The 15,281-nt window shown below is 36.8% G+C and overlaps 1 protein-coding gene across 2 annotated transcripts in view; it reads left to right on the top strand.

Annotated features, from left to right (window-relative positions):
- rhbdl1 (rhomboid, veinlet-like 1 (Drosophila)) overlaps positions 1-13,319 on the top strand; it is a 48,976-nt gene extending 35,657 nt beyond the window's left edge. For both annotated transcript variants that reach the window (XM_024285046.2, XM_024285047.2), the window contains exons 6-8: positions 7,530-7,630; positions 10,226-10,286; positions 11,604-13,319. In XM_024285046.2, coding sequence (XP_024140814.1) covers positions 7,530-7,630; positions 10,226-10,286; positions 11,604-11,875 — 434 coding nt within the window. In that variant the 3' untranslated portion in view covers positions 11,876-13,319. The remainder of the gene's footprint in view (positions 1-7,529; positions 7,631-10,225; positions 10,287-11,603) is intronic.
- The last annotated feature ends 1,962 nt before the right edge of the window (positions 13,320-15,281 follow it).

The raw sequence follows: 15,281 nt of genomic DNA on the forward strand, positions 1-15,281 counted from the left end.
TTTTATTTTCTTTTTTTTTTCCTTTTATTTCCAGTTTCTCTTGTTTTGCCTCTCTTGGGATGTCAAAAAATGGCTTATTTTCCTTTCATTTTGATCTATAAATGTTTTATATGTTATATGATCTGCAGTTTTTCCAACACATCCTGATCTATTTTTCTTTCACGCTGAGCTCTTTGCAGATCACTCAGAGGCTGTTCGCTCAGTGGGGCCAGAAGCTCTTTAAAGCACAAAGCTGCACTCCTAAAGTGCTGCTGAAGTTGGTAATTATAAGCTAAAGCAGCCTCCAAGACCTTTCAGAGCTGAAAAAGGTTTATGAAAACCTCAAGAAACCATCCCCATCTGTTTGGTCCCTCAAACTGAAAAATATCTGAGAAATTATTTAGTTTTTTATGCATATGCATTACAAAAGTGAATTCAAATCCATAGAGATTCTGTTTTACAATTTTACTCAAATTATTTCCAACATATCTGCTTTCTTCAGCTTGTTTAATTAGGATCAGTTTGTATTTGTGAGAGTTTTGCAAAGCTACAAGCCACAAAAATATAAAAAGATGACTAAACACACAAGATAAGAAAACTGTAAACTTTATTTAAGAATGACAGAGATCAGCTAAAGCCAGGTGGTTCTGCTGATTTGAATTTGAATGAGAACCTCGCTGCAGAAAAGTTCATCTGTAAGCTAATCAAACTATTTTAAAGTCAGACCAGATGCTCGCTCACTCCCAAAGCAAAACCAGTGAAGATGCAGAGGGGTGTGACTGTGAGATTAGTGAGGAAGAAGAGGGAAGACTAAACCACTCTGTGGGGTTTATCATCAGCAGAATGAAGAAGCTGCTGACATAAAAAAAAAAAAATTCCACCAGGGACTATCAAAGGTCTGTTCCTAAGCCTGATCATCCGGGTACAAGACCTGGTTCTGAGCACAACAGAAACAGTGGTTCAAAATCCACAGGACTCATCAGCCTCATGTGAGACTTCCAGCTGCAGTATCTCAGATGTTAAGAGGAGATTGAAGGACGAGACTAACAAGCTGTAGTGGTTTATAGGGGTGTAATGTTTAAGTATGGATAGGGAGCTGCAACAGTGGTCCAGGACCTCAAAGTCCTGCAGGCCTTTTAGTGATGCAAAATACGGACAACAAGGTAGTGGATGTTAGAATCCAAACCACTGAGAAAAACTGAGAAGCAGAGGAGGAAAATTCACAGAGGAAAAGTCTCTTGAATAGATTCCAGTTGTTGCTTTGCCACAGCCTCATAATTCCTGGCCAATGACAGAAGAGATTTTTAGTCACATGGTTTTTCTGTCGTTAAAAAATGAAATCTCTGGTAGACGCCAGTCTGAATACTAAGGTTTAGGAGTCGATCCTGACCAAATTAAGCAGATATATGGAGAGAAAATAGACTCATCTCGATTTGTGCGTGCGTAATTCTTGATTTGTGCGTAATTCTTGATTTGTGTTTAATTCTTGATTTGTGCGTAATTCTTGATTTGTGCGTAATTCTTGATTTGTGTTTTATTCTTGATTTGTGCGTAATTCTTGATTTGTGCGTAATTCTTGATTTGTGTTTTATTCTTGATTTGTGCGTAATTCTTGATTTGTGCTTAATTCTTGATTTGTGCGTAATTCTTGATTTGCGCGTAATTCTTGATTTGTGTTTTATTCTTGATTTGTGCGTAATTCTTGATTTGTGCTTAATTCTTGATTTGTGTTTTATTCTTGATTTGCGCGTAATTCTTGATTTGTGCGTAATTCTTGATTTGTGTGTAATTCTTGATTTGTGTTTTATTCTTGATTTGTGCGTAATTCTTGATTTGTGCTTAATTCTTGATTTGTGCTTAATTCTTGATTTGTGTGTGATTCTTGATATGTGCGTAATTCTTGATTTGTGTGTAATTCTTGATTTGTGCTTAGTTATTGATTTGTGTGTAATTCTTGATTTGTGCTTAATTATTGATTTGTGCTTAATTCTTGATCTGTGTGTAATTCTTGATTTGTGTTTAATTCTTGATTTGTGCATAATTCTTGATTTGTGCTTAATTATTGATTTGTGCGTAATTCTTGATTTGTGCTTAATTATTGATTTGTGCGTAATTCTTGATTTGTGTGTAATTCTTGATTTGTGCTTAATTATTGATTTGTGCGTAATTCTTGATTTGTAAGTAATTCTTGATTTGTAAGTAATTGTGGTTTGTAACTCATGCAATACATTTTGTGCATTAGTACAAAAATCAGGAAACTCAAAAAAATAGAAAACACAATTTACACATGCACAAATTAAGATTTCAACAGCTTGAAACTAACTATACACACAATACAGTCTTTCTCAAAATTATACACGACTTGCTTGTTACGCTCACACACAAAACCACATTTAAAATATCTGGTGAAACACATATTTATAAGACATATTTACATATTTGTAAGAAAGGGGTTCACCAGATAAAATTCAAAATCTAAGTATAAAGCAGCAGAAAATAAAACTTTTCTAGCAGCATTAAAACCCATCATTCACGGAGGAATCTTGGAGACGTGAAAAGAGTTTTACATCAGATTTGTGTATAAATGCAGTTTTGTGTGTGCGTAATGAGCGATTTATGTGTAACTTTGAAAGATTTGTGCATATATTTAGTTTCAAGTTGTTGTAATTTTAATTTGTCCATGTGTAAAATTGTATTTTCTTTTTAATTTCATCATTTTTGTACACAAATCAAGAATTACGCACACACAATTAGGAGTGAGTCTATTTTATCTCCATATCTTCCAGTCTGAAGACACCCTTACTTCAGCTTTTTCAACTAAAGAAAAGCCTTTTCATTAACCCTATTTGAAGCTGTCCCTCTAGACAGCTTCATGATCATCTTCTCCCCTTAAGACATTTCTAAAGACGCAGAGACTCACAGTGTTTGTTCCTTAACGCTCAAAGCTCTAAGGCTCAATAGACTTTAATTAAATGTGTGATGCATCTTCTAACCTTTTATTTCCAGCCCACTGATCGTTCCCTTCTAATTAGGATTAAGTGTGCTTTCCCACAAAGTTTGCTCAATCATATATTTATATGTAAGATGTCTAGGATGCATGTGCATTTTCAGCTTTCCCTCACCTCCAGGTGAGTGTAGAGTCTTATACCTTCAAATTAATGTCAAAATCAGGAGCTCTGATGTACAGTTTTACCTACACTATAAGAGGACTTTAAGATCTGATGTTGTGATGGAGAAGCCTTAATGTGTTACTTCTCCTGTGCTCACTCTCCCACTATTTTTCAACAGGCTCCCCATCCTCTGATTTGTGCTCAGTAAATAAATCTTCCTCAATCCTCTTTTTTATTATCAACTGACAGTGCTGTGACCGCAGAAGTGCTGACTGCAGCGCATCTTAGCGCCAGGCTGCAAGATTTAATGCGGCCGAGACATCTTTGGCGAGTGTGTGTAAACAGAGCGACCCATCTAAAGAAGGCTACAGCCCCACAAGAAAAAAAAATCCTTCTTGGGAAAAATTTTAATTGGAGCCAGAAGTTTGAAAATCAGGAAAATTGGCTTAAATTATTCATTTTGATTTCAATTTTCCTTTTTTATGTATTTGTTTGTTACTGTTCAGAAAGTTTCGAAAGCAGAAGCTGGAAAAAAAAATCCTTGTGGCATGACTCACCTGGTTCTTCCAGGGATTAAAGCCTCGTCTGCTCAGGATGATGCGCCTCAGAGCAGCACAGCCCCAGGGTCTGTCAAGCTCTGTCCTCAGATCGGCTTTCCTTGTCTACACTTTGTCACAGAGAACACAAAGTTTACCTTTAGCTTAGGGGCACCCCAGAGTTACTGTAATAGTGTGGTGGGTTTGATGTGACACAGAAGCTAAGTTTCTTTATTTCAGATGCACTGGGGGACCACCACGCTGTGGGGATGGGGAGCATTCACCACTCTGTACATTGCATCATCGCTGCTGTTTGTGTGGATTTTGCAAGCTTACGGTGAAATTTCAGGAGGTGGAAGATGACTTCTGGGTGGCCAGAATAGATAATATACACAGGAGATAGAATGTGTCAGCTCAACGCTAAATAACTTTAAGTGTCTGCTCAGGGCAGGAGTCCTAAATCTTAAATCCTACTGAGTATGAGAGCGCAAATGCTAAGCCTATTTAGCATTTACACTGTACTGGGAGGTGGGGGTCAACAGGAGCAGGAGGAGAGAGTTTGTCTCCTCCCTGTGGAGACCTATTCTTGAAATTGTTCTAGTTACTATAGACTGTTTGTTTGTCAGAATAACTTTCTATAGTTTCCTTAGTCTTTTGTTGAAGATTCTAAAAGGGGCCACAGTGAATCTTGTCAAGCACCTTCACACGCCCCATAAATCCACACAAATTAGCCCATAGGTGTCAGAGCGAGGACAGATGAGTGACTCAAGAGCACGCTCTGATTACCGTCCGCATGATCGTCCCTGCTGGCTGACGAGACGCTTTTTAAAGAAGATGTTTACTTTGTGCGGTCCCCGAGCTCGCACAGATCCAGAGAACGTTACAGCATGCATTATAGATCTGAGATCACGACTTCAGCAAAACCCGTCTTTGAGGTTCAGAAGGAGCTGTTTTTGTTTCAGCAGCGCTCCTCGCTTCCCTTATCAGCTCATTTGCATAATTAACAGAGACTGACAGCATCCTCAGGAGCGACTGTCACCATGACTTCAACTCCTTCAGATTAATGTCCCATCACCATTTTAACAGCTTCTACAGAATTTGTAGACTAGGTTTTCATTGGGTGGAAAAAAAAATGAGGAGTACAGCTAGAAGATAAAACCTCCAAAATTTAATTTTGAAAAATGCATGATTGTATTAATAGGAAACACAATAAATGTTACCCTTTTCATTAGTTAATTCCCAATGCATTTCAGCAAAGGATGTCAAATTATCATGTTAATCACAATTAATGAATTACAGGCAAATTAGAAAATTAGGCAAATTGCATGAATCTAATGTTTAATCTATAACTACTATCTATTATGTAAGGTGTAATAATCAAGGTGTCAATTATCTTAAATAAAATGATGACAGAAAGGCCTGATCGCATCGGACAGTTAGCCTACTTTAGCAAAGTCCATCAAATATCTTATAATATACACCTCAAAGGTCATCTTATATCATGGTCACTTGCAAAATAAATTAATACTAAAAAAATGATTAGTACTTTAATCGTCTTATAATTTTTTGTTCGTATATTTCTTCACAAAAAGCTGATTATTTAACTCGTGTTGCGACGTGTTGTCATGGTAACGGCTGCAGAACCTGCACCAATCTTTCTCTGCTACAGTGACGAAAATGATCAAATTAGCCAAAAAGGTTAAAAATAAACTATAAATTCTCTGATGTATTTTCCACTGTCCTGCTGTTGAAACTATAAAGTAATGTATGTTAAATTAACTATTATGGTAATTTGTGGTTAGTATTTTTAAAGGGTTAAATTAAAGCCTTCTGGACCAGATTCTTAATTGCTCAAGATTGAAAAAATACCCCTCGATGGTTTAAAAATAAAGGTTGTGGAAGTCTGTAAATATATTTAAAAAAAATGTCATAAAGCTGCTTTTTTAGTTGTGTTTTGGTCTTTAACCGTGCCACTAATTTAAATGAAAATACCTCAAATGAGGCTTTTCACAGCAAAAATAAAGTTAGATTAAAAATAGATTCATTAGAATAATCAACTACAGTTCATTATTAATTAATTGCTCAAAAAATTAATCGCATGAAAGCACTAATTTTAACATCAAATAAACTCAATCAATTACAGCACTGATATTTAGTCAAATATGAGCCAGAAATAGTCAAACATGTTCACATTCATAACACTGTAGCCTAATTTCCTTTATTGATTATGAGCTAAAACTAAAACAGATTATAGCCTTTTTGGGGTTATTTTGGACCGCTTAAGCCTCTGCTGTATTAGGAGTAGTTTTTTCTAATGGAAAATTAATGTGAAAAGCCTCAATGTTGAAATTTTGCACCCAAAACCTAAATATAAAAATCCTGTTTTTAAAACATCTACACTTAATTTTAATATACTAATAGTTTTTAATGTCTCATTTGTTGTTAAGAAATGGCAAATATCCACGATAAGAAAATAAAAATAACTTTCTTTTGTTGTTTTTCTTATTTGCCTTTTATTTTGTTGGAATTTCAGTCTTGCATCATAAGTCTTAATATTAAACTATTAAACTGATCCAAGCAGCTGCTGGAATTGCCTTCAACATTAATGAGAAGAAAAGTGATAATTGTAGGTTTTTTAAAAACATTTGATTAACTTTCAATTTTTTTACTCTCAGGTTGTCTTTTGCACAGTTTTCCAACCAAAAAAACAACAACTTTCCAATAAATATTTTCAAAAAAACAAATTAATAATAACATATTTTAGTAAAATGTGTTACCAATTTAAGTATTATAACATTAACGTTATTGTATCCTCCATATTCTTATTTTTTTTAAAAACCTTTATTAGTTTGAAACTGTTTTTCTTTTAGGATATAATTAACAAATTCTTGGACATTTTTTGCTAAAATTTAGAAACAAAAGTATAAGCATAGTGTATCCTCACTAACAAAGGGTTTATGTCAAAGCCAATTTTTCTTCTGACAAATTCTTAATTTAACTTGGAGCCGTTCTGCTCGAGATCCATCATATGTGATAGGATAAGACCAAGAATAAGATCATCCCTATGGGCAGGAGGATAGTCCATCTCCCCATGAGAGCTCCACAGGTTGCAGACTTCTGTTCTAGACATACGTTTGGTGCATTTTTTAACACCTAACAAAACTAGTTTTATAAAGTAGTCATCCCAAACAGTAAATCCACCAAAAAAAAGTCAAGATTAATGTGATTGATTCAAGTAGCTATAACAATAGCCTAAGTGAAGTGTGCATAATTTGTGGAAAACTTCTCGTCGATGTAACATATTCAGAGGTCACACAACTGGAACGATGCTGTAGATCTAGTCCTGCTCATCAACACCCACATCCATGGCTTTGAAAAGCACTCACCAAACAAGAAAATTGCTCAGATTCTCCTAAAAGGCTATTATTTGAGTACATTCACTGGAAAACTGCTGCTCATCCTGCTGCAGATTCTTATGTTCAACAGACATATGGACGTTGTTGTTATTTAACCCTCCGCAGGTCCGTCATGTGTTTCTTTAGCTGCTTGTGTCGGAGCTAAAACGCCCTGATTTTGTTCTTATTTAAGCAATCAGTCGACTAAACAAAGCCATTTCTGCTTTGAATTGTGTTTGAGCCTCATTATTCAGAACATGTGACTGGATGTGAAGGTCAGCTAATGTAGCATAGCGTCATTAACTCAGCATGAATTTAACACAAAATGTAGCAAAAAAAAAAAAAAAAAAACTCCTGCAGCTGCGAGACGAGTCCAGACTCAGCCATTGTTTTCTCCTCTAAATTGCTGCTCTTTGCTTTTCCTCTTTTCCACACACACATGTACAGTACTGCACAGCGTCCTTTACAGTGCGCTCCCTTTCTGATTCTTTGTCTCCGTGTTCCTGCAGGCTCGCTGACAGTGTCCATCACAGACATGCGCGCTCCAGTGGTGGGGGGTTCTGGGGGAGTCTACGCTCTGTGCTCAGCTCATCTGGCGAATGTCGTCATGGTAACTGCCGTCATCATCATTATTGCCTTTATTGTATGGACTCAGAACGGCTTCCAGTTTAGATGAAATGACAGAAACAGTCTTGTCTTGTTTTGAAGAAATCCGTCACATGGATTTGCTAAAAAGTTTAAATTGGAGTTTAAAAAAAAAAAAGAAAAAATCAGCAGAAATAGGATTTTGAATTTCACAGGGGTGTTCAAATATTCCTGTTTACTCCTAACAAATCTCAACACAACCATTGTTTTTAGTCCTATATTGATTAATAGGGTTATCTATCAGTGAGGGAATCACCTTGAAGCTCCTTGAGGATACATGTTTTCAGCTTTTCTGCCTCTCCCCCTGCTTTCTTCAGATCTTTACGCAGTGTTGGATCTGACAAATCACTCCAGCTAATGTCACCACTCACTCTGGGCAGCAGGGATGCTTGCAGAAATGGAAATCAAAGTGTGCTGACAGGCCTGAAGGGAAGCATGCTCATAGCAGTAAATGCTCTGTTTGGTCTGTTGCGCAAGACCGATGTTTGTTGTTGGGGAATCCTTAAAGGCGTCTCTCAGCTCTGCTGCAATGCCTTATTTTTGTCAGTTTTTAGGTTTTTTCATCTTGTTTTTCTTTCTTAACCTATTAAATTCCATGCAGTTTGCCTTTGAGCATCAGTTTCACGATCAAAACATCCATCTTTCAAACTTGTAATATAGAGAGGGGGAAACATAATTGTGTGAGTGTTTAGTAAGCATTCACACTATAGTGATTCTCCTGCTCCTTTCTGAACGTTTTTTGGCTTATAGAAACTCAATCACACTTTCAGCGATTTCAGCAAACTTCAAAACATTCAGCTTGTTCAGGACATTACTGCTTATATTTTGGGTAATCGTAAACTTTATAGTTTTGAAATACTGAGCGAAAAATGCCTCATAAAAAATGAGGGAGAAATTGCTCAAATCCATCAAAAACGTACTTTCAGCTAAAGACGCCGTACCAACTTCAAAAATGTTCAGCAACTACTGTGTTTTTTTAGGGAAATTCGGCATTTAGCTGTTATTTTTGTAACATGCTAGCTATTTTGGCACAAAAAATATTTTTTTAGGCTAATTTGGATTTTTTTTTTATTAGACATTTTTCCAGTTTTTTGGCTAATATGGCATTTAGCTAATACTTTAGCATTATGGCAGCTGTTTTTTTTTTTTAATTTTTTGCTAAATTAGATATTTTTAGGCTGAGTTGGCATTTAGCCAATACTTTAGCATTATGCTGGCTGTTTTGGCAAAATTAGACATTTTTCTAGTTTTAGCATTTTTAGCATTTATCTAATATTTTAGCATTTTGCTTTCTGTTTTGGCAAAATAAGACATTTTTTCCAGTTTTAGCGTTTAGCATTTTTAGCATTTAGCTAATATTTTAGTATTATGCTCGCTGTTTGGCAAAATTAGGAATTTTAAGGCTAATTTGGCATCTAGCTAATACTATAACACTATGGTAGCTGTTTTCTTTTGCAAAATTATATAGGCATGTTTTGGCTGATTTGGCATTTAGCTAATATTTTAGCATTATGCTCACTGTTTTTTCCAATTGGACATTTTTAGGCTAATTTGGCATTTAGCTAACACTGCAGCATTATGCTAATTGTTTTTCTTTTTTCTTTTTTTTTTTCCAAATTAGACATTTTTCCAGTTTTTTGGCTAATTTGGCATTTAGCTGGTACTTTAGCATTATGTTTGCTGTTTTGACAAAATTATACTTTTTTTTGCTTTGTTTTATTTTTTTCGGCTAATTTTGGATTTAGCTAATATTTCAGCAAGCTTTTGGCTTTAGCATTTTCAGCTATCAGCACTAGCATCCTCAGCAGCCATTCAGCTTACAGCATTCCCACTAGCATTATCGTAGGTAATGCTATACACAGTAACTAGTTTAAATTCTTTCTGAGCAAGGCCTCAATTTCAATGTTTCTGCAGCAGAAAAACTGATTGTCTGTGAATTCCCAAAAGATTTTCTCCTCCTGTGTCGCGCCAAAGCAAAGACATGCCAAAGCAAATTGTAACAGAGAGCTGGATTGTCACATAACCCCCATATGAGACCATTTTCTTCCCTTCCCTTCTGGCCATCCATCATATTAATCATTTATTTGCAAAACAATATTGTGACATTATCTGCTCCTCTCAGTTTTAATGTATGTTCAAGCCAGTGTCTATTTATGCACTTTTTCTTAAATTTTACATGACATTCTTGTTTATGCTTTTTATCTGGAGATTTAAGCGGCAGCTGTGGCAGCGAGCCATGCTCCTGCAGCCAGGGGTCTGAAGGGAAGCATTGGTTTGGTGCAATTATTCATCCTGTGGAGTAAATGTGTCAGAATGCCTTGTTCTTTTTACCCCAGAGAGTCACAACAGTTATTCATGGGCCCATTCTCCCATTCCCTTAAATTACCACAGCTCTAATTAATACAACACTACAGGGTGGAAACAAATAAATGGAGAGCAGCCAGGTGAGAAATCATATCTCTGTGCTGTTTCAAAGAGCTTCCCTTCACTTAGAGATTATTTTTTGCCATGCTGTGGGATTGTTTTTCACTGATCAACCTTCTTTTTTTTGTTGTTGCAGAACTGGGCCGGGATGCGATGTCCGTACAAGCTGCTCCGCATGATCCTGGCGCTGGTTTGCAGTATGTTCTCTATATTTAACCTGAAACACTCTCCTGCCTTCTTTACGTTGAAGAAGTACACTGATGCAGGATTTTCTTCAGCATCAAAACACATTTAAAATGGGTTTAAAGTGGAGATCCAGCACTAAAAGAATCAACTCTAATGGATCAGAAGGAGTCACTGCTTAGCTTTCTATTGGTTTGGTTGTTTTAACTTAATTTCCCCCCAGGGGATTAATAAAGTATCTTGATTGATTGATTGATGTTAGAGCCAATACTATCAGCTGAATAGCTTTTTCAAAAATTAGATGAACTAGGTTATGCAGTGAGACCTCCTCTCAAAAATGAATTTAATATAATTAATTAAATTGAGGTCTTAAATTAAATTGTTTAATCAGAACCAACAGAATTCATCAAATTCTGTGTTTGCATATTTATTCACTCTGAATTTCTGCAGAACCATTTTAGTTTTTTGTCTTACTATACTAAATTTTAAAGCATAGAAAAGCCCTAAAAAGACTAGTTTAAGTAATTACAAGTTATAAACATTCTTAAAAGCAATGGCCCTCTTGATTTAAATCATTTGTATCTTCTTGTTTTCGTATTAGAGCTCAGAATTTAAAAATGAGAAGAAAATAAATCTCAATAAAACTCTGTTAGCATCCTTTAGCTTAGGCAGGTCCAAAGTCTGGCCCGTGAGCGAAATGTAGCCGGCATTCAGTTTTTACTTGATCTGATAAAATCAATTATATGAGGCTTCCAGCACTTTCTAAAACTTGATTTTTGACTATGATTGACTAAATCTGGTCATGTTTACAGCGATCATTTAATGAGGAATAATTCATATGAACCCAAATTTAAAGTTGACGAAAGTTTCTTTTGTTTCAAGACAGACTTTTTCATTCATTCTATTCGGGTCTCTTAAATACAAAATTCTCAGTATTTTTGGTAACAAATGTAAAGAAATCAAAAGTATCCATTTGCAAAAAAAAATGTCAATAAATTGTTTGCATTTACTGTAATAAGAACCGAATCACACATTTTCACCTCACCAAATCTTGCCTTTTTTTTTTGCAAGTTTGGACACTCCTTTAGTATTTCATTGGCCAAAAAGAGACAAATGTGTTGTTTAGATTTACAAAAGGTCTAACAGACTGAGAAATTTGATTTGACACCTTTTGTCTGACCCAAGACTAACTTTTGGACCAAGTTCTAGTCCAGAAAGTGTCAGACAGAACAGGTCAAATGATTTGCTTCTTATTTTTTTGGCTAATTCCCTTGTTTTTCATTGAACATGTTTACCTGAACCTGTTTATCTCTCTTCTCTGTCCTCTGCAGTGAGCTCCGAGGTGGGCCGTGCAGTCTGGCTCCGCTTCTCGCCGCCGTTGCCCTCGTCAGGTCCGCAGCCCAGCTTCATGGCTCACCTGTCGGGGGCGGTGGTCGGCATCAGCATGGGGCTGCTGATCCTGCGCAGCTATGAAGAGAGTCTGCAGAAACAGTGCTCCTGGTGGGTCATCGTCTTCTCCTTCATCACCTTCCTCCTCTTCGCCATCTTTTGGAACATCTTCGCCTATGAGCTCCTGGGGGTGCAAATCCCTCCTCCCCCCTGATGACGGCCCTTTGAAAATACTCGACCTTTCGTTTCACCTCAAGTTAGACCCATGAAACCGTTCAAACTTCTAATCGACCAAGAATCCTTTTTTTATTGATCCTTTGCGAATCAAAGAAATATGTCTCTTTTATTAAAGAGGGGATTACCGTAGCAACAAGAACAGGTTCCTCAGATCTGTTGGAGGAGCATTTTGTCTTTTTTATACACATCATATCTCCTCCTCATTACCAGCATCAAGTCTACTAATAGCATTTAGATTTTTTGTTCTTTAATGACCTATTGGTCGTTTATTTCAAGTGCAACTTTTATTAAAATAGAGACCTCAAATTAGACAGGATTCATGACGTGGGCTGAAGAGGAAAGTCAAAAGGAAGTCAACGGATCAGTTCTAAAGAAGCATGTAAATGGAAAAGAATTCAACTTTTTTTCTTCAACCAACAGGAGTTACTGTGACTTTTTGCAAAATTGCTGACATACCAAATTGGAAAAAAAAAGAAACATAAAAAATGGTGCTCTGAGTGATATTTTTAAAACATCTTTAGGGTAAACAGAAAATTTGATGTGGATCTTTAAAGATGAGCAACAGCCCTGTCATATTTCCTTTGCTGAGCGCCGGTATTTGCATCTTTTCCTCGTTCTGACTCCTGCACTGTGGACACAGAAACACACATAAACACAAGAATAGGAAGAAAGTCGAACGCTGTCGTGACCCGGTGATAGGACAGCCAAAACAGTCCATCACTTTAGCAGCAAACGCCTCCTGCTGCTCCATTACAGATGTAAAATATGCCATTCCCTGGAGCTTTCAGCGCGACGGGAACACGATCTCCTCCATTTTTTTTTGTCTTTGAGAAGAATTGCTGCCTGAGTCTGTTGCTCAACAAAGAAAAACACAGCAGACACTCACACGGACGCCTCTGCCTGTCGTCGCTCTGGCAGACTGACCTTGGGAGAAGGTCGTGGATGCGTCAGCCCCTGACCTCTGTCCTGCATGTCCTGGAGGGCATTGGGGTCGTTGTCAGGCCCAGTCGATACCTCAGTTTCTCGTTCTTAGGGACTGTATACATTTGTAAAGGAATGTACCTATGAAGAAAAACGTGTTGTCTGTTTTTTATTTGACAGTGAATATGTATATTATATGTTCATAAATAAGACTATATTTATTTGTATTTTTCTCCTGAAGGAGAAAGGAAATTCAAATGGTGCAAAATTTTATGGTATGATTGTCCTATATGGCTTTGAATTAAAAAAAAAATGTGAGCCAAAATCTAACAAGTGGATTCCACTTGATTTTATATATTTAAAGTCAGTGCTTTATAAAGTAAGCCATAGGAAAAGCTAAAAGATGAGGGTAAAACTTGGAGGGAAAAAAGAAAAGTATTTCTTGGGTCGAAAGCCACTGACCAGTAGTTACATTTAAAAATAAATAAAAATAAATAAAAGGTAAAAAAAAAAAGCTCTTTTTGTATATGTGTTATCAAAATGGTTTCCTTGTGAAGATTCAGCAGGTGATAAGAAAAGAAACTGTGCAAGTACATGCCTGTGAAACCCTGGACTGTTTGAGATGTTTTCATGTAGCTGAGCTTGTTTCTACACTTTTTTGCCAACTTGTTTATAGTCGATGCAGTGTAACTTTTGCAAAGTGCCCAATTTCTCCAAACTGTTGTGTTCTTTTGGTTAATATCTGTCATACAACATCACCAGACGGCAATTATTACATACAACTCATTAGTCCTTCACTCATCTTCAAGGTTGCTGAAGGTCAGCACTCCTCAGAACATGTTTTAAATAAAGGGTCCCAAACTATGGCCCACGGGCCGGATCCGGCCCTCCTCCACATTTGGCCCGGCCCCCCAAAGTTGCATATTTTTCTCAATCTGGTCACATACAACGTGACTTTTAGGTTTTGTCCGAATTCCCCCCTAACCCCTAACTACTACAAAACTATATAGTGGCCTGGATTTTAAGGGTAATTGGTTTTTCTAAACATCGGATTTGACGTCACGGATTTCACAACGGGAAAATCGAATAAATACAAACATTTAACGATGTTTATTTATGACTCCACTGTGTTCTGTGGGGAAAATGTGGATGGTTTATTCAAATATTACATTTAAGCACATTGTTTTGTTCAAAATTGTTCAACCACAATGCATTGTGGTCCATATCCGCTAATCTAGTGAGCATCGATGCACGCTAGTTTTTCACAAAGACTTCTGGGAAATTTCAAGTACACTCAATTTTGATAATTAGTAGATTCGGACAGCACTAGAAATGGCGAAGGCACTATGTAATTATTAGGGGCGGGAATTCTGAAAAAAACCTTTATTCCACCCTTCTGCAGTCTGAACTATGACGGGAGAGGATAGACTATGTATTGGTTTATTTTTTTCAATGTTTTAGTATTTCTTTTCCTATAAAGTTTACAGAAATTAATTATTTAAAAAATGTGTTACACTTTTTCTGTTAGCCTACAAACTGACCCCAGCCCCACAAAAGAAGAAAACAGTTCTGTGGCCCTCACAAGAAAAAGTTTTTGGTTTTAAATTATGGGATTGAAGAAGAAGAGATCTACGAATTACGTATTTGTCATGAAAAGTTGTGTACATCAGGAAGTGTTGCTCGAAAAAGTTGATCTGCATGAATAATGCATACATACCCTGGTAGCCTATAATGAAGATAAAGGAGATGCCTAAGAGAGGTTAATGTGCCTCTTTAATTTAAGATTTATTGGAACCTCTTCAGGGTTCAGCATGAAAAAAAAGGGCTAGTAAATGAGTATGTTTCTGCAGAACACGCTGACTGTGAATATAACTTCTGCTGGAAGTGTGTGCAGGATTAGAATCGAAGCTCGGGAGTTCACACTGCCCTTAAAACCGACAACGTAGAGGTTCTCTTCAGAGTTATCGCGTGCAAAATGAAATTTCCGGGAATTGAAAGTGTTTGGAGGAGAGCGGAAGAGAAAAGGAAGTAACCAGACGTGAGGGAAGTGACGTTTTCTCCATATCTCCTGGCTTTAGGTCACACGGTTGCAACCTACTTTTACTAAATGGATCTGATAAAAGCTGTTCCTGCACACCGTTAGAAAGATTCCTTCCTGAAATATCATTTTATACTTTTTTACCATCTTCAAGGTTTTGCTTGTTAACAGTGTGTGCAAAAGTCTTCTTATGGTGCTTTGTTTTGATCTCCCTATGCTATCTCATTGTGCTGTTACGCCCCTATGCCTTGTTTTGTATACCTAAATAACCCCATGAGTGAGCAATGGCAAAGGCTACTATTCTCGTGACATTCTTCACAGTCACCTGCAGAATCTATAAGGGACAGAAAACCGCAGTGCAAACATCTGTAGCTGCTTCGAGCTGCTGTGTGCCAACACGCCCGCCAGGTTGCCTTTTCTTAGC

This window comes from Oryzias melastigma, linkage group LG19 (assembly GCF_002922805.2).
Source record: "Oryzias melastigma strain HK-1 linkage group LG19, ASM292280v2, whole genome shotgun sequence".
Taxonomy (NCBI): Eukaryota; Metazoa; Chordata; class Actinopteri; order Beloniformes; family Adrianichthyidae; genus Oryzias; species Oryzias melastigma.